The sequence below is a fragment of the Hemicordylus capensis genome, chromosome 7 (assembly GCF_027244095.1).
Source record: "Hemicordylus capensis ecotype Gifberg chromosome 7, rHemCap1.1.pri, whole genome shotgun sequence".
Taxonomy (NCBI): Eukaryota; Metazoa; Chordata; class Lepidosauria; order Squamata; family Cordylidae; genus Hemicordylus; species Hemicordylus capensis.
The window spans coordinates 18,870,640-18,889,741 of record NC_069663.1 but is presented as its reverse complement, the minus strand read 5'-3'; the positions used below and the strand labels follow the sequence as shown (position 1 = coordinate 18,889,741).

Here is a 19,102-nt window from a genome sequence, read left to right as displayed (position 1 = left end):
GTCACTGCCAGTCAGAGTAGACAGTATTGAGCCCGGTAGGACCAATGGTCTGACTCAGCTGGCAGCAGCTGCTTACATTTCTAAAAGCCCAGCTGGGCAGGGAAGGCCACTGAAGGCCCATCTAGTCCACCGCCCTGTTTCCCACTGTGGTCAACCAGTTGCCCACAAGGGAAACCCACAAGTAGGACATGAAGACGAGAGGCCTTTCTTGGGACTGTCCCCCAACAACCGGTATTGAGGAGCACGGCTAGGCAAGAGGAGTCCAAGGTGCTGAGCACAGTATTGGGGGTGGGTGGGGATTAAATAGCAATAGCAATAGCAATAGCACTTACATTTATATACCGCTTTATAGCCGGAGCTCTCTAAGCGGTTTACAATGATTTAGCATATTGCCCCCAACATTCTGGGTACTCATTTTACCGACCTCGGAAGGATGGAAGGCTGAGTCAACCTTGAGCCAATGGTCAGGATCGAACTTGTAACCTTCTGGTTACAGGGCAGCAGTTTTACCACTGTGCCACCAGGGGCTTGTGAAGAAAGAAAGAAAAATGTTTTATGTACAGCCTGACTCCAAAGGCTCTAGATGGCTCACAAAAACAACCACCACAAAAACAAAGTCTGTTCAAACAATTCAAAATATTCAGAGATTACCAAAAGCCTGGCTTTTTAAAAAAAGGAGGGGGGTCTTAAGGGCTCTTTTAAAGGCTGTTAAAGATGCTAAACCACAAATGTCTATAGCAGGACTGCTCAACTTTGGCCCTCCAGCTGTTTTTGGACTACAACTCCCATAATCCCCAGCCACAAAGGCCAATAGCAAGGGATTATGGGAGTTGTAGGCCAACATCTGCAGAAGGGCCAAAGCTGAGTGGACCTGGTCTATAGGGAGCCAGTTCCATAGTCCAGGAGAGACTACAGAGAAGGCCTGTTACCAAGTCACCGCCTCTGGGATGCCTCTGAACCCAGCCAGCTTTACTTGGCTACCACCATGGCTAACAGCTGCAGTTCAAGCTCTCCTGCATGCCTGTTTTCAGCCATCTAAGCCAGTGGCCATCCCAGTTGCCTGTGGCAGCAAACACTGTGCGGGAAAGTACTTTATTTTGCCTGTCCTGAATCTACTGTTAAAACCTGTTCCACTGAGTGATCTTGAACTCTAGTAAGATTGGGATGGGGGGCGGGGGAGCTCTCGGTCCACTTTCTCCGCACTGTGCTCCATTTTTAAAATTTCCACACATGCCTCCACACTCCCAGGTATCCTCTGCCACTTGCTCACTTCTGGGCAGCAGGGGATCCCTTCCGTTCTCCAATCAACAACTAGCTTGGTCAGAGGGCACTGGAGGGTCCCAATCCCAGTTCCTCCTCTCACCCTGGCCCGTATCCCCTTACTACAGATGCTGCTCTCTTGCAGGAACTCACCAGGAGAGGGCAGCGGGCGGGATGAGACCCCACTTATGGGTCGCCGAGTGGGGGAGTAGTTGGGCACTTTGATGCGGGCTCCAGAGAGAGATTTGGGCTTGGAGGTGGCGGGCTCTGGGGGCGGCAGAGGCCCCGGATTCTGTGCAGGAGAGTGGCGCTCCGGCGGTGGCACGGAAGGGGGCACTTCCAGGAGCTGCTTATCCCCGAGGCTAGAATCTGAAAACACAGTCCAGACACATCATCAGAGACAGAAGACACAATGGGAAAGGACAGCAACCACCACCATCACCAGTGGGCTTGAAAGACACGCAGACAGGCAGGCAGGCACACAACGTGATAGAGATCTTGGCACCACTGGTGCCTCTAACAGGGATCCCCAGATGATGTTCGCTACCACTCCCATAATCCCCAAGCAAAAGCCACGGCAGCTGGGGATTCTGGGAGTTGTAGTCAACAACATCTGTGAGTCCCTGCTTGGCACTCAATCGCTCTCCCTTCAGGTTCCCCACATGGGATCAGTCTAGCTAAAAGAAAGCGGGGACTGGTCTTACCTGCCGGAGCAGCAGGGCTGTGCACAATGGTGTGGTTCTCTTCCTGCACCCCCAACGCGTCTGGCTCCTCCTGGCTCAGCTTCGGCCGATACTCCAGGACGCGACACTTATACCAGCACCGCTTGCGGGCATCCACCGTGCTCCAATATGTTCGGGAACATCTGGAGCAAGGAAGATAGACAGAGCCGGCCTATTAGAGTGGCCTCTTGACAACGCCAGGCAACCAATGGCTCTGTCACCAATGCTCGCAAACACACTGAGTTTTAGTGCGCAATGTCTGTGGCATTGTGGCTGGGGATTATGGGAGTTGGAGTCCAACAGTTTCCAAAGAAACTCAGATGGTATTTGCTGGAGGAAGCAGTGCCCCAGGACAACTCCAGAGACTTTGAGGATTTCTGTCCTTTTCAAATAAGGACTTCTCCCAAAGTTTATCAGTGTTAAATGGGAGGCATTTCTGTGACTCCTGCTAGTCACAGTTGTGAAATCAACAGGGTTTTTAGTGGGGAAGGAGAAAGAGGATGGATACTTCCTGGCTCTCTAAATGCCCAGATTGTAATGGAGATTTAGGAATCTGTCTGGCAGTTGATGAAGCCAAGGCCCAGCCTTCTGCATGGACAGCTGGGAAGTGTGCATTCACTGCTCAGAAGACTTCCGGTTAGTCACTTGTACCCCCATGGGCAGGCACATGAATGGCGCATTTCCGCTCCTCTGCTCTGTGACTAACGCTTCTTAGCGATCACCTCCAAATGCAGTTACAAACCCCATGTGGCAAACGTTTAATGAGTTATCACACCGCGTTTAATCCTCTGAACCCGGTCCAAACTACCTGAATTCGCACAGATGGCTCTAGCAGGAGGGTCGGGCCATCTTGGGTGCGGATACTCACTGGTAGCCTACGGGAAAGAGGCGGCCCTCACACTCCGACAAATCCGTCAGCATCCCCAGGCTGTCGATCTTCATCGAGCCTGAAAGCAGAAATGGAGTGAGCAAAGAGGCATCTGACAGATGGGGGATACCACGGAGGACGGCAGCATGGGAGACCAGCCCCTCCCCTGCTCACTGGGGTCACCCGTGATTTATAGCTCTCACTCAATGGCTTGAGTATAGTACTGCCCCGGCTTCTCCCACAGACATGAATGGCTGGCATTCACTCAATTGAGAAAAAGACCACATGCCAGGGGTGGGCTGGATCTTCTTCCCCCTCCTTACACACAACACAGAACGCGGAAAGAAATACAATATACACCCGCTCCTAGGAACATAGGAAGCTGCCATATACCAAGTCAGACCATTGGTCCATCTGGCTCAGTATTGTCTACACAGACTGGCAGCAGCTTCTCCAAGGTTGCAGGCAGGAGCCTCTCTCAGCCCTATCTTGAAGATGCTAGGGAGGGAACTTGGAACCCTCTACATGCAAGCAGGCAGATGCTCTCCCCAGAGTGGCTCCAGCCCTTAAGGGCAATATCTCATAGTTCTCACATATGTAGTCTCCCATTCAAAGACAACCAGATCAGACCCCGCTTAGCAAAGGGGACAAGTCATGCTTGCTATCAGATGACCAGGTCTTCTCTCCTCCTCCCAGACAGGTCCCCAGTCATGTAGGCTCCACATACACAGAGGTCCCCTGCCCCCTTATGATCACAAATGTTTCAGGTCACCAAGCAGAGGAGGGGAGAGCTGCACCTCCCTCCCCACTTGCAGGTCATCCCCCTCTCTGCTGAACCAGCCAGTCCTCTTGTTCCTACAACCAGGCCAATCTCAGCAGCACCACCACTACCACTTGCTAGGAGGAGAGAAGCCCACCTATTCTAGGTCCCAGTGTTCTGACCACAAACTGCTAGCTTTCTCCCATCTGCTTACCTATCATCATGTTGATCGTGTCTGGCTCTAGGCCCACCATGAATTTCCTCTTAAAACTGATACCCTCAAAGTCAACATAGACCCGGCGCAGGACGTCAAACCCGTCTTCGGCAACAATCTCCTAGAAGGTCAGAAAAGGTGGCTCAGGATGCTTGTTAATCTTGACTATGACCATCCTGGCCCGGCACGTAAAACATCAGTAGACAAATGGTTGCGAAACCCTGTGTACACATCCAAGTTCCCCAGGGGCATCTGTATGTCACCACACCACACCACCCACCATGACCCACTCATTCCAGGCCACCCACCTCCCTACAATACAGCCTGCCCCACTCTTCTCTTACCGTCCCATCCAGGAGGTCAACGTGCTTCTGGCAGAAGACTTTCTTGTCATCCTGGAAGGTGCAGTGGCAGAGGCGGGCGCACATGAAGTGGTAGTTGCTGAGACACGCAGAGAGGCAGCAGCCGACAGTGGCTCCCGTGCGCTGGCAGTGCTCACAGCGCTGGAGAAGGGAGGGCAAAGCAACAAGCGCATGGCAAGACGTCAAGAGGCAAAAGGGTGAAACAGAAACCCACAGCTGTCCCAGAAGCATGTATGGACGGGCTTTGCCTCAACAAGGCATGCGTGTGTGTGTGTGTACACGCGCATGTGCACACCACACACACCCCCATATCTATTTAAGATCAAGACAATTCATGCCACCACAGAAAGAGGCCAATGCAAAGGATTTAAATTTAAAAGTTGGGATTAACTAGATCAGGGATTCTCAGCGTTGGGTCCCTAGATGTTATTGGACTTCAACTCCCACAATCCCCAGCCCCAGTGGCCTTTGGTTGGGGGTTATGGGAGTTGAAGTCCAACAACATCTGGGGACCCAACATTGAAAATCCCTGAACCAGACTGTTCCTAAAGAAAAGTGCATACTAACTAGGGACGTGGTGCCCTTTAATGGTCAGGGAGGGTGCCATTACCTGACCTGCTGCTTTTCCCCCGCCGGCACTCTCCCCAAAACCACTGGCATGGGGCTGCAGCGTACCTCCCGAAGCTGGCCACTTCCTGTATGAGGCTGCCCGGAGGTACGCTGCAACCCCACACCAGCAGTTTTGGGGAGAGCGCTAGCAGGGGGAAAGCAGCGGGGCAGGTAAGGGCACCCTCCCTGCCCCTTAAAGCCCCACCCCCACTCCAAACCAGTTCAAATGCCGGACTTTCAAACCAGTTTGGCGTGCCACAAAAGGAGCGCCAAACCGGTTCGTGCACATCTCTAATACTAACAACTAGTTTGATTTCTTAAAAGCATTCCTAAATAGCTCCTCTCCTTGCCCCACAGCCAAATGTTCACATGTGTGCATACATCAGGAGATAGGAAGTGAAACAGATATGTAAGATAATAACCACCATAAAGGAACAAACAAGCTATATACAATAGAATATACAAAATCCCAAAATGGTAAATATACAAACATCAATGTATATACATAGCTTGTTTGTTCCTTTATGACCCATTGGGCATTTATTAAGATTGTAAAAATCGACAATGGTGGTTATTATCTTACATATCTATTTCACTTCCTATCTCCTGATGTGTGCACACATGTGAACATTTGGTTGATTTATGTCATTCAAGCTATGTATATACATTGATGTTTGCATATTTAGCATTTTGGGATTTTGTATATTCTATTGTTTATTTTTACTGTTTTACTGCTTATAGTGTTGTGATTATTTCACTATGTTGTTTTTGATTTATGTATTAATATGTTTTCAGTTCATCCTTTTTTGGCTTCTTCAGGGGAAGCAATTTTCTTTATGATGGTTTATCTCGGCATTCTCTTCAGAGAGTCCTATAAAGAGGTTTAATAAGATATATATCGTCCATTGTATTCTTCAGACTTTTATGTATTGGTCTGACACGGGGGATTTCTTCGTTTTAGGTTTCATTTTAAACCAGTTCAGTTTTTCTTTTAAAGTAATTATAGCTGAAACTATTTTTTAAAAAAACCTAGTTTAAAATTTAAAAATCCAAATGGGAGAAAATGACTTTCTTATCTGCGCTGCACATGCTTTTAAGCTGCCCTTGCAAACTGCTCTGCCCCTTCTTCTTTTCCAGTTGTTCACCCCACATGCTAATGTAAGCAGCCAGGGGAAGCAACTATAGGCCAGCACTGATCTCAAAGGATTGTTCTTATCACAGTTAACACTCAGAAGGGGTTTCTGTTGTCATCACAGAGGAAGTTTTAAAAAAAAAAAAATTCCAAGCAGAGGCTCTGGATATGAAACCAGTCCAGGGAGCACATGATCCAGTTGACTTTCAAAGCTGCATGGCTGCGCCACAACTACTCAGGGCTGTGCGCATGTTGTGCACCAGGGCAGAATTTCGCATGCGGAGAACCTCTGCAGCCTCACTTCAAGCAAAGGTTTCAAGTGCTCAAGGCTGAAGACGAGTGATCTGTGGGCAGCACCCGGTGAAGCCCCAGAGGAGGTCAGAAGGAGTTTCCCAAGAGTCAGTGGGATGGGTTCACACAGTGCTCTACAATCTCTTTTAAAAATGGAGTACAGGGTTTCCACATTCCGGCTTCTATGCTACTTTTGCAGGCAAGGGATTTCCAAACGGTCTCACAGATAAGTTCTGGGCCACTAAGAGGTAGTGTTCCCTCTAAGGCATGCGTACATGGCCTGCACTCACAAAGTGTTTTTTTTACGTCCACTCTGTTAATTTTGGATCCTGCTCAGGCTGAATCAGGAAGGCCCCATTCTGAATGTAGGTGCACACACACTGCCTTGATACTCCCACCCAGAGCAAAACTCATTCCACACAGAGATGAAAAAAACCAGAGAGAACACTGCCAAGAAGGCCTAACCCTTTCCGCCTTCTGATGGTCCTCGCAGAGCAGACGGAAGAAGCCCTACTTACCATTTGCCGGCCCCGGGCCACAGCAGCATGCACATTCTTCAGGGAGCCGTCATTCTCCTCAAAGACCTCCGCGGACCAGATGGCACAGTTGACATGCGTCCACTCATTTTGGCCGATGTACAGCAGCCTCCCTGCATCCTGGAGGGTTGGTAGGTATCTCGGATTAGAGGGGTCATGGTGGAGGGCAAGTGACAACTGCAGCACTACCCACAAGAAAGGGATCTGCATGGGATGCACACAGACACAGTAGTCTCCCCACGATAAAGCAGAATCCACGGACTAATTTCCTGGCCCCATTCTGTCTCCTCAACTAACTTTCCTGCATCCAAATCCATAGGAACATCGGAAGCTGCCATATACCGAGTCAGACCATTGGTCCATCGCACTCAGTACTATCTCCACAGACTGGCAGCAGCTTCTCCAAGATTTCAGGCAGGAGTCTCTCTCAGCCCTATCTTGGAGTTGCTGCCAGGGAGGGAATCTGGGATGTTGGCATCATCACCTAAGAGGAATGCTGCTGCTCTCCCCCTCAAAGAAAGAAAGAAAGAAAGAAAGAAAGAAAGAAAGAAAGAAAGAAAGAAAGAAAGAAAGAATCCCTACTTTTAAAAGGTGCCTCTTTGTCCAGTTAGCTAGTAATATATGCACACTAGGTCATAGGATGCTGTCACATGCCAAGTCAGACCACTGGCCTATCTAGCTCAGTACTGTCTACACAGAATGGCAGTGGCTTCTCCAAGGTTGCAGGCAGGAGTCTCTCTTAGCTTGGAGATGACAGGGAGGGAACTTGGAGCCTTCTGTATGCAAGCAGGCAGGTGTTCTTCCTAGAGCAGCCCTATCCCTTCAGGGGAATATCTTACACGACTTGCACGTAGTCTCCCATTCAAATGCAAACCAGGGTGGACTGTGTTTAGCAAAGGGGACCATTCATACTTGCGACCACAAGGCCAGCTCTCCTCCCATGAAGCAGGAGATTTGATACCCAGCCTCCTCCAATGTCCCCCTCTTCCTAGTCCTGATGCCCCCAAAGCAAAGCACCACCAAACCCAGCCTCCAAAAGCAGTGGCTGGACATAAAAAACCAGTGGTGGGGACGGCCCTCTAACCCTCCCACCAGGAGGTGATGCAACCTTCCTTACCTTGGAGGGGGCGTCGCCGTACTGGAGGCACAGGGCACACTGCCTCTTGTCCTCTGGCTCAGCCAATGGCTGCTGCAGCACAGCAGGCTCCACCTCTTTCCCAGCTAGAGGGGGAGAGAGAGAGAGAGAGAGAAAAAGGAGCGAGTTGGCCTTGAGATCTGGATACAGGCGAGTAAGAAACCTCTTTCACACCCACTTCGGATGATCTTCTGCAAAGGTGTCCAAGATCATGCAGAACCAGAGAACATAAGAACAGTCCTGCAGGATCAGGCCCAAAGCCTATCAGGTCCAGCATCCTGTTTCACACAGTGGCCCACCGGATGCTTCTGAAAAGCCCACAGACAAGAGGTGAGGGCACGCCTTCTCTCCTGCTGGTGCTCCCCTGCAACTGGTATTCAGAGGCATTGTGCCTCTGAGGCTGGAGGTGACCCTCAGCCACCAGACTAGTAGCCACTGATAGACCTGTCCTCTCCATGGATTTGTCCAAGCCCCTTTTAAAGCCATCCAAGCTAGTGGCCATCACCACATCCCGTGGCAGAGAATTCCACAGATTAATTATGCACAGTGTGAAAAAGTACCCAACCTTCCCGAAGCAAGGAGCAGGCACAGAACGTCCCTCAGCAGGACTCCAGCAGCCAAAGCCCTCTTGGACAAGACTAGAAGCTACCACAGGAGTGAGCAGACGTAAAGGTTCCTGGGAGCTACTATCACAAAGTAGCAGTTGGGCGAGGTGAAGCCGCACAACAGCAACTTGTATAAAAGTCTGCATGCGAGAGGATGTGTAGTTTTGACACCCAACTCCCTGAATGCTAAGAGAATAGAGCAGGAGAACTCCCAATAGCCATCGCTCTGGACAAGAGCAGGCGGTACCGCAGGCATTTGCAGGCTTAAAGCTTCTGGGAGCTACATATGGGGTGGGTGGGTGCGGGGGCAGTCTTAAGAGCTACCCCTATAAAACAGCAGCTTGGGGAGGTGGAGCCACTGGCAGCCTGCACAAAAACTTACAAGCAACAGATCTCATGATTGTGACATTAAAGGCCTTGAATTCCAAGGGAATTTTGCTGTAGGACAGGAGACGAGCAAGAAAGCTACCTTCTAGCGAGTCAGACCTTTGGTCCATCTAGCTCCGTATTGTCTACACCAGGGATTCTCAACGTTGGGTCCCCAACTCACATAATCCCCAGCCCCAGTGGCCTTTGGTTGGGGATTATGGGAGTTGAAGTCCAAAAACATCTGGGGACCCAACGTTGAGAATCCCTGGTCTACACAGGCTGGCAGAGGCTTCTCCAAGGCTGCAGGCAGGAGTCTCTCTCAACCCTATCTTGGGAGACAGCAGGGAGGGAATTTTGGAACCTTCTGCATGCAAGCAGGCAGATGCTCTTCCCAGAGCGGCCCCATCCCCTGAGGAGAATATCTTACAGTGCTCACACATGTCTCCCATTCAAATGCAAACCAGGATGGACCCTGCTGAGCAAAGGGGACAATTCATGCTACCTGTGAGTGAGGAAGAACCAAGTCTAAACTCCTAGAAAGCTACTTCAGATAAGCCCAGGAGTCACCAGATAAGCCCAGACGGAGGGGGAGGGTGTAGACAAGCTCCGTCTGCCTGGAGGCCCCCTTTGAGAGTGCCTTACCCATCTTCTCAGAGCTGGAAGTCAGATGACTGTTGGCAGCTGGGCTGCGCTCCTCCGGTTGCCTCCACTGAGCGTAGATGTGGTCGGAGGAGGGAGGTAAGACAGCATTGGGAAGCATGCCGCTGTAGGGAGGAAGAGGAGAAGTCATCTGTGGCTGGAGGGGGCACCCCGGGAGATCATGTTTCACTAAGGCCGGCCCTAATTTTAAGACCAGAAACACAGATCCTCAGTCTGGAAAAAAGCAGCTTTCCAATTGGACCTTTGAGGGGGGGGCAGGCTCTTTTTGTTACTGGGGACTGAAATGATGGAAGCCACAAAGTAATACTGCCATCTCCACCAGCTGCTGCTTCTCCGGCAGGGTCTGGCCCTCCTTCCCCTCCCAAAGGCCAACTGCCCTGGAAGCAGAACCAACGCTCATCAAGGGCTCAGGAATTTGATGAAAGGCACTCAGTGTTGCTGGCTGTAGAGTAGGGTAAAAATGCTACAGAGAGAGACACAAAGACAACTGGTTCTACAGGGGCTTATAGCCAAGGGGATCTGAGGAGTATGGGGCCCAGTGAACAGGGAGTTTGACTAGGAGAAAGAGACAGGGACCTCGCCCAAGCCCACCACCTAGGAGAAGAGTGATAGGGACCAGGCCCAAGCCCACCCACAGCCATGGACTGACTTCATGGTCTAGGCTCCCGAGACTTCGTTTTTGGAAGAAAACTGCCGATACAGTCTTTCCCCAGCCACAAAGCAAAGAAACACAACTCTCCCACCCCTGCAGAGATTCTTAGAGCCTCGCAGGAAGGACCATGTCCTGAGTTACAGGCCAGATCTGCACAATTCACGGTGCCACAGAAGCCTCGGCGCTCCTGAATGGCACCAACCCAATGGGCTTTGCCTTGGGACACCCCTTCCTGGCCCCCGAGCACTTACTTGGGGAGGGTGCTGCTGCGCGTCCAGTGCTTTGCATCCTGAGCATCAAACCAGCTGAAGAACTTGCCCATCAGCTGAAGAGACAAGGAATGAGTGTTCACAAGAGCCCTATTCACACATTATGCTCACCACTCGAACCATCTGTGTACCGTGTACACAGGTACAGTTATTCACGTGAGATGTTGAGCACAGGCACAGCAGGATGCTTCCTATCTGTAACCTGCATTTCAGGAGCCTTGTACCCAGAAGACATTTTTAAAATGAACACAGGGACAGTCATCCACGCACAGAAAACGTACGTGAGGACAGACATCTGTATGAGGTACAACACAGTGTCTGAATAGGGTTACGGCAGGGATGCACAACTACAACCCCCATCATCCTCAGCCACAGTGGCCAATAGTCAGGGAAGAAGGCCCCCGCTAACTGAGCAAAGAGGCGCCTTCTAAAGTGGCGATTCTCTTGTATTTAGCAGGGGGAGAGCAACTGGCCCTATCCAGCCCTAGCACAGCATCCCTCCAGAGGTGGTTGCTGGTGTCTGCCTTGTGTTTCTTTTTGGGCTGTGAGCCCTTTGAGGACAGGGAGCCATCTTAATTATTTACTTTATCTTTCTATGCAAACCGCTTTGAGAACCGCGGCTGAAAAGGGGTATAAAAATAACAGTGGTTGAGTTGCAGTGATGGGGGCCTCTGAGCCAGGGAAGTCTCTGCGCCCCCCCCCCCTACATTTCCCACTCAAGCTAGTTTGGGTGCAGCGTTTTTTTAATCTATCTATCTATCTATTTACATACATTTGTATCCCGCTTTTCCTCCGAAGAGCTCAGAGTAGTGTACATGGTTATTTTTATCCTCACAACAACCCTGTGAGGTAGGTTAGGCTGAGAGATACTGGTCTGGCCCAAAGTCACCCAGTGAGTCTCATGGTTGAATGGGGATTTGAACTCAGGTCTAGCTGGTCCTATTCCAACACTCTAACTACTAGGCTATGCTGGCTCACAGTGCTCCCTGTCGACAGGGATTCCCAGGGGTTGTTGACTACAATTCCCAGAATCCTCAGCCAAAGGCCACTGCAGCTGGGGGTTCTGGGAGCTGTAACCCATATCTGGAAATGCCTGCTTGGGCTCCAGGCCAACCCAGGGCCATGCTCGTGCCCACCCCAAGCCCTGCCCCGATTGCACAGAGTACCTCAATGTAGAGTGCCTTGGCGGTCAGGCTCGCCTGGCCCTCCTCCAGGTGCCCCAACAGGACTCCCACCAAGTCCTCATGGAAGCTGTGCTGCAAAGAGAGGCGGCAGCTCAGCAGGGTCACGGGCCCGCCTCCCCCTGTCCCCAGCTCCAACCCGGAGCGCCCCTGCTCCCGACTCTCACCACGGAGGAGTAGTGGCCCTGTTCGAAGAGCTTGCCGACAGTCCGCAGGTCACAGGGACGCAGGTGGACCTTGACGCCATCATCCGGGCAGCACTGGAGAGGGCGAAGGACAGAGGCGATGGGGAACTCCAACACGTCTGCTCCAGGGACGCTCTTAATTTTAACATGTAGGAGGCCGCCTTCCACTGAGTCAGACCCTTGGCCCATCGAGTTCAGTACTGTTTCCGCTGACTGGCAGGGACTCTCTCCAAGCTTTGGGGAGTCTCTCGAAGCCCCAGCTGGAGATCAGTGTCCCCTCCAACAGGGATTCCCAGATGCTGTTGACTACAACTCCCAGGATCCCCAGTGGCAATGGCTTTTGCCTGGGGATTCTGGGAGTTGTAGTCAACAACATCTGGGGAGCCCTGTTAGAGGGAACACTGCTGGAGATGTGGCCAGGGAGTGAACCCGGGACCTTCTGCATGCAAAGCAGATGCTGGCCAAGTTGAGGGCCAAACTGAGGGTCCGGGCTGTAGCTCATTGGTAGAGCATCTGCTTTGCATACAGAAGGTCCCGGGTTCAATCCTTGGCATCCTTAGGTGGGGCTAGGAAATACCCCTGCTAGGAACCTTGGAGAGCTGCTGCCAGTCAGCATGGACAACTCTAAGCTAGATGGACCAATGGTCTGATTCAGTATAAGGCAGCTTCCTATGTTCCTAACTGTTTACTAATTTGTTTATTTGTATTTTTAAACATTTTAAAACATTTTGTTACTAAGCCCAAACACACACACACACACACACACACACACACACACACACACACACACAAACACACACAGACACAGACACAAACACACACACACACACACACAAACACACACAGACACAAACACTTGTTTCAGCACATCTTCAGCCCTTCTGCAGATGTTGGACTACAACTCCCTTCACTCTCAGCTACTGGCCACGGATTGTGGGAGTTGTAGTCCAAAAGCAGCTGGAGGGCCAAAGTTGTGCAACATCAGAAGAACCTGCGATCCCACCCAGCCAAATACGTCTCACCAGCCGTGCATGGCAGCTCACGGGGTGGGCCCTGCGCCCAGTATAATTCAAGTTTTTGCTGCCCGCCTGGGACCGCAAAAGCAGATGTGGGAAGGGATTGTTGAACATTTGCTAAGCCACAATACTTGGCTGGTGAAATGTTTTCTGTTTAGGAGGCCACAAGTTGTGTGATTCTTTGTTAAAGTGGAGGATGCAAGTGAGGAGGCAGCGGTGGCGGCCTTCATGGGCAAGACCTAAGAAAGCAGCTATTGTAACCACAGTTCAGCGGGAGAGCACATGCCTGGCACGCGGAAGGTCCCAGGTTATTGTTATTTACGATCGTCAGAAGGATCTCTATCCTGCATTTCCAACAAAAAGAGGCCTCGCAGGGCAGCTTACAAGAAGAGATAACAAACAGTATCTCTCTAACACAGCCAGTGCAGAATAAAAGCCAAAAACCAGCAGCAGCATACGTCCAAAGAGTGGGGGGGAAGTCAGCAGGAGATACAAATTTCAGAGCAACAAAATACCAGGGGGTCCCCAGATGCGGTGGGACTACAACTCCCATCATCCCCAGCCACAATGGACAATGGCTGGGGATGATGGGAGTTGTAGTCCCACTGCATCTGGAGACAAGGCTGAGCGGGTGACAAAAAAAACCCCGTGCACACACTTGTGCACGCCTTAGAGGGAATACTGCTCCCAAGTCCCCACACACAGCAACATCCTGCAGGTCTAACCACTGCACCACGCTGGCTCAGAGGGGCAGAGCGCGCACGGGCCACTGCTCCCGCACGCCCCGGAGACCATACCTGTGCACACTGCAGCAAGGAGGCAGCACACTTGGCACCCTGCAGCCCCTGGAGCACCTGCCGGAGACCCTTGCGCAGCTCCGAGCCGAGGACGTCGCGCCACTTGGCTTTGTCGCTGCCACAGCAAGGCCGGCAAGCGTAGACGACACTTTCGGGCAAGTTGGACAGGATCTCGTAGCCCTCGTCTAGGAGAGAAGAAGGAGTCCGTCAGAGGGGCCGGGTCCTAGCCCAGAAAGCAGGAGGCGCCTCTCGGGATACAGTGGAGCACACCCGGGCCAACAACCTGGGCTTACGGCACAGCACAAGGCCTGGCAGAGTGAGAGGAGAAGACAGCGGAGAAGCAGCCACGGCCTCTGCTTCCCAACCGGTCTGCTCCTTCTCCTAGCCCGGCCACGACCTCCCCCCCAGCACCGTTATTTAGCCCATATGGGATTTATTGTATTATTATTTTAACTATACTGCCCAAAACGCAAGTCTCTGGGCAGTTTACAACAAAACAATAACAAACAACAAATACAAAGGTTAAAACATCACAACAATTTAAAATTTAAAACTACTTTTTAAAAAAATCAAACAATTAAAACAGTATCAAACTGCCCTGAGCCATTTTTGGGAAAGGCGGTATAGAAATTGAAATCAATCATCATCATCATCATCATCATCATCATCATCATCTATTTAAAAGCCTGGGTGAGCAAATTTGTCCTGACTGCCTTTTTAACAGTTGTCAGAGATGGGGAGGCTCTTCTTTCAGCAGGAAGTGTGTTCCAAAGCCTCGGGGCAGCAATGGAAATGGCCCGTCCCTGAGTAGCCGCCAGACGAGCTGGTGGCAACTACAGACCATGTCAGCAAACAGGCAGATTTGGCATTGGGGAGAGGAACTGTGGTGCAGCAGCTAGACCCTGACGCTAGACCCAGGACATACCTGAGAGGCCCTCACACTTGGCGTGAACCCAGTGATCACACTTTGCGCACTGCATCATCTTGCTCTCGTAGTCATTGTCTTCATAGCAGTGCAAGCAGATTGGGCAGTAGTTACCTGGAGAGGGCGAGAACCACCCAACAGAACTTTGTCTTTGGAGGTCAGATTAGACTTGATGGCCCTCATCTCCTCCAAGAGCGCCACAAATTCATTTCCCATTCCAAAAAGAGGGCCACATGGTATGCACAGATGGGTAGTCTGGGAGAAACGTCTTGTTTCCGGAATACAACTCCCATCAACCCCCAGCCGTCAGCCATTGTGAATGGTGATGATGGGAGTTGTAGTCTAAAAACAGCCAGTTACCCGAGGCTGCATATGAGAGAGTATTAACATGTGAATCCCACCCTTTTTTTGACAACACCTCCCATCATAGCGATCCACAATGGCCGAAGGCTGGGAATGAGGGGAGTTGTAGTCTAAAACCAGCTAGTTACCCAAGACTGCATGTGAAAGAGTATAAAGATGTGAATCCACCTGGTCAACGTTAGCTGCTCTCAATAATATGCATGCACTTAACCAGGGCTGCTCAACTTTGGCCCTCCTGCAGATGCTGGCCTACAACTCCCATAATCCCCGGCTATGGGCCACTGTGGCTGGGGATTATGGGAGTTGTAGTTCAAACACAGCTGGAGGGCCTAAGTTGAGCAGGCCTGATTCTTCGACACTCCTCTCTCCCATGCCCTCCGTGGCAAGTCCACACAACCAAAACTCATCAAAGAAGAAGAGTCTTGTAGGATCAGGCTCAAGGTCCATCTCATCCAGCACCCAGTTCCACACAATGGCTCACCAGATGCCTTGGGAAGCCACACAACCAGGAGATGAAGGCCAGCCCCCTCTCCTGCTGCACCTTCCCTGCAGCTGGTAATCCAGACGCCATGGAAGCAGCCAGTGTTCCCTGTAAGAGGGAATCCCAGATACTGTTGAATACCACTCCCAGAATTCCTAGCTGCAGTGGGCTTTGGCTGAGAATGCCGGGAGTTGTAGTCAAGATCATTGGGGATTTTCTGTTAGAGGGCACACTGGAGGCAGCCTACAGCCATCAGAAGCGGCCTCCACCTAAAGACCTGTCCTGTTTCGACCCCCCTCCACTCACCTTTATTGTACAGCACTGAGCAGGCAGAGCACAAGCTGTAGTCACTAGACCACTCTGTGTCCCAGTTCTTCCCTGGAGCCGCCCCACAACTCTTGCAGCGGATGCAGGCCGAACAGATCTGGAGAGGACAAAGGCGACAGCTTAGCAGCCAGGAGGGAGGGAGGGGACGGTGGCACCTGCAGGGGCAAAAAGGGTGCAGCGAGAGTCGCCCTGGACTGCCGACGGTTCGCCACCTGCAGAGAGACACTTACCCAGCCCTTCCTCTTACGGAAGGGTTTCGTGGGATAGTTGGGCCCGAGACAAGCCAGGTGGTAGCAGTTCCGGCAGCGCTCACACTCCAGCAGGTGCTGCAGCAGATTGAGGAATAGAAGAGGCAAGCCGTTAGCACCTGTGCTTGGGGAGGGGGACCCCAAGGCACCTCCAGGGTGCCAAAGGAAAACCAGTGGGAAACACAGAGAGGTTGGGCGGGGGAGAAGACGACAAAGCAGATATGCACGGATGCAGCCAGAGTGCTGAACAGGGACCAGTTATTTAGCAAAGAGGCATTCCTGGCCTCCGTTTCGCTGCACCACTTACGGCCTATTCGTTCTCCTTTATCCAGGCATTTCTCCCCACCTACCACCTCTGTTCCAGCAGATTCAAAAGCTGGGAGCCATCAAGGCAGGGACCACATAACAGGCATGAGATTCTGTATGTAGCCTGGCACCAAGTCCAGCAGTAATAACCAGGGCTGTGGATTCTCTTCCTTCTTGATGCAGAAAAATTCTGCACCTGACATATTACGCAACCTGTATACATTATGCAAATTACATGCATTTGCACATATCTGCTTAGGACCCATAGCCAATTCTTCTTCGGCGAGAGAGAAAAAGACCCGGAAGGCGGCCGGGCCCTCATCCCAAATCCCAGCCAGCCTTCAGATTTCGTCAGGTGTTGCCATCAAGAAGAATAAAGCACCCCAAGATACTTGGTATGCAGAATTCGCCACCTTCCGGCCACATTTCTGGGCTTGGGTGGTGCAGTCTGTGGAACCACGAAACCTACGTGGCCATATGAGTTGCAGGGCAATCGTTCCAGCCACCCCCTGCAAAGACGCAAAGACACACACACACACACACCCGCCCCACTGATGCCTCCTTGCCTTGGAAGCCTTGTTTTTGCGGCCGCAGACGTGGCAGAATTTGCAGCGGCGGCAACACCAGCTCTCCTCCTGCTCGGGCAGAGGCTGTTCGTCCTCCTCCAGGCAGAAGACATGGAAGGGGTCGCAGCACACCTGGCAGAACACAAACTGCCAAGCACATGGCAGAGCGGGGTGTCAGACCGCCTCCGTACACAGAAGCCTGAAAGCCAGATCGCTTTTGAACCACTATTAAAAGCCCCACCCCATTTCAAGTTTTATTGGTCAGCTTCTCTCTGCTCAGTTAGCAGGGGAGGCTAGCTATCACCCGCTCCCCACCACCAATCATGACCCCCCCCCTCCACTTAGGTGCAGGAATCCAGGCACCCTCCCGTTATGGGATGGAGGCTGTAGCTCATGGGCAGAGCGTCTGCTCTGCACGCAGACGGACCTAGGCTTAATCCCTGGTAGCATCTCCAGATAAGGCTGGGAGAGACTCTTGCCTGAATCCCTGGAGAACTGCTGCCTGTCAGAGCAGACGATACTGAGTGAGAGGGACAAGTAGTCAGACTCAGCAGAAGGCAGCCGATGTTCCTATTCCCTAGATGCGCCATCCCCCTCTCCCCACCCCCACCTCCCCAAGGAGATGCAGGACTCCAGGCACCCCTCCCCACATCCCCTGGGCCCACCTGATGGAAGCCCTTGCTGGCACAGAGCAGGCACACCAGCTGTGTGGAGACGGGCACCGAGGTGAGGATGCTGAGGCCGCCCATCAGCCAGACATTCTCCAGGTCACAGTCCTCCTAGGAGACACCCAAGCAGGAAAAGGTGGCAGTGAAAGGGAGGCCTCGGAGTCCCAGGCACTGAATCAGCCAGCTGAAAAGGTCCAGAGGCCACTGAGCTCCCGGGAGGGGCTGTCAAACTCAGTGGCAGGACACACATGTCGATTGGGGCTGCACAACTTAGATTAGAGGGTACACTGCTCTGGACTCTCCTCCTCCAAGCTCTCCCGTGCTCAAAAGCACTTCCCCACCCACACATCTCTGACATAATGGTGTCATGCAAATCCCAATTACAACCAGCACATAAACATCAGCAAAGCCATTTCAGCCTATTTATTATTATTATTTTATTATTTTTACATTTATATCCCGCTCTTCCTCCAAGGAGCCCAGAGCAGTATACTACATACTTGAGTTTCTCTTTCGCAACAACCCTGTGAAGTAGGTTAGGCTGAGAGAGAAGGGACTGGCCCAGAGTCACCCAGCTAGTCTCATGGCTGAATGGGGATTTGAACTCGGGGGGAGGTAAGAGACGAAAGCGCAGTTTAATTCAGCTGTTGACTACAACTCCCATAATCCTCAGCCACAGGGGACAAAGGACAGGGATGATGGGAGTTGTAGTCCAGCATCTGTAGGAGGGCTGAAATTGCACAGCCCTGGTTTAAATCTCTTCTGTTTAATTTGCAGATGACTGTTCATTCTATCAAACTTGCCACAGTAGTGGAAACCAAATATGGGGGAAAGTATTGGACAAAGAGGGCTTTGGGGTTTCCCCTCCACCAGAGAGAATGAACTTTTGCCAAACTGCTTATTTAGGACAATGAGGTCATTCACACGATCAAAACTGTTGTTCTACCCAGGTTTGGGAGCTGTGCGTGCTCCCAATTTCCAGTTTATGGAAGCAAGGTACAAGAAAAACCTTGAACCCAATCACTTCTCGACCCAGGTTTTCCTCCTCCCTTGCACTCACACAATCAAAAATTGGGAGCACACACAGTTCCCACACTCAGGTAGAACACAGTTTTTGATTGTGTGAATGACCTCAATGTCTTATTCCAGCCTCGGGTGTTTCTCTCCCCCTCACCTTGAAATCAACTCTGAGCCGGTGGATACCATCTGTGGATTTCTGTTTCCCGTTCCAGCCATTGGAGATAGACGGGAGAGCACCAGAAGAGGGAATGTCCTAGAGAACCAAAGGACATGGCAGGTCAAACAACTGTCTGAAATGTGGACTCTCTCTTTAAAAAGCGACAAAGCCTGAATCCATTTGGAACTGGATTAAGAAACAGGATTTTGAAAGGAGAGCATTCCCGTGATTGGACCGTGGCCAAGAAGATTTCTGCCTCGTTTAGACATATTTAGATACTACTTTCCTGATGCTCAAAACTATTTACAAACATAACATTTTTTAAAAAAAACCAGTAACTAAAAGGCACAACAGTCAAAAGCCATCCAGCTTTGGGATTGGATTGGATTTTTGAAATGGATTCTTCCCAGCCCTCCAA

At 51.3% G+C, this 19,102-nt stretch overlaps 1 protein-coding gene across 3 annotated transcripts in view; it reads right to left on the bottom strand.

Annotated features, from left to right (window-relative positions):
• KMT2B (lysine methyltransferase 2B) overlaps window positions 1–19,102 on the bottom strand; it is a 72,676-nt gene that overhangs the window by 11,741 nt on the left and 41,833 nt on the right. For all 3 annotated transcript variants that reach the window (XM_053266990.1, XM_053266991.1, XM_053266992.1), the window contains 18 exons: window positions 18,682–18,780; window positions 17,505–17,618; window positions 16,840–16,986; window positions 15,950–16,045; window positions 15,699–15,816; window positions 14,549–14,662; window positions 13,624–13,808; window positions 11,793–11,885; window positions 11,611–11,700; window positions 10,427–10,500; window positions 9,506–9,627; window positions 7,872–7,975; window positions 6,737–6,874; window positions 4,169–4,327; window positions 3,825–3,945; window positions 2,851–2,929; window positions 1,965–2,125; window positions 1,414–1,629 (listed from right to left, as the gene is read on the bottom strand). In XM_053266990.1, coding sequence (XP_053122965.1) covers window positions 1,414–1,629; window positions 1,965–2,125; window positions 2,851–2,929; window positions 3,825–3,945; window positions 4,169–4,327; window positions 6,737–6,874; window positions 7,872–7,975; window positions 9,506–9,627; window positions 10,427–10,500; window positions 11,611–11,700; window positions 11,793–11,885; window positions 13,624–13,808; window positions 14,549–14,662; window positions 15,699–15,816; window positions 15,950–16,045; window positions 16,840–16,986; window positions 17,505–17,618; window positions 18,682–18,780 — 2,230 coding nt within the window. The remainder of the gene's footprint in view (window positions 1–1,413; window positions 1,630–1,964; window positions 2,126–2,850; window positions 2,930–3,824; window positions 3,946–4,168; window positions 4,328–6,736; window positions 6,875–7,871; window positions 7,976–9,505; window positions 9,628–10,426; window positions 10,501–11,610; window positions 11,701–11,792; window positions 11,886–13,623; window positions 13,809–14,548; window positions 14,663–15,698; window positions 15,817–15,949; window positions 16,046–16,839; window positions 16,987–17,504; window positions 17,619–18,681; window positions 18,781–19,102) is intronic.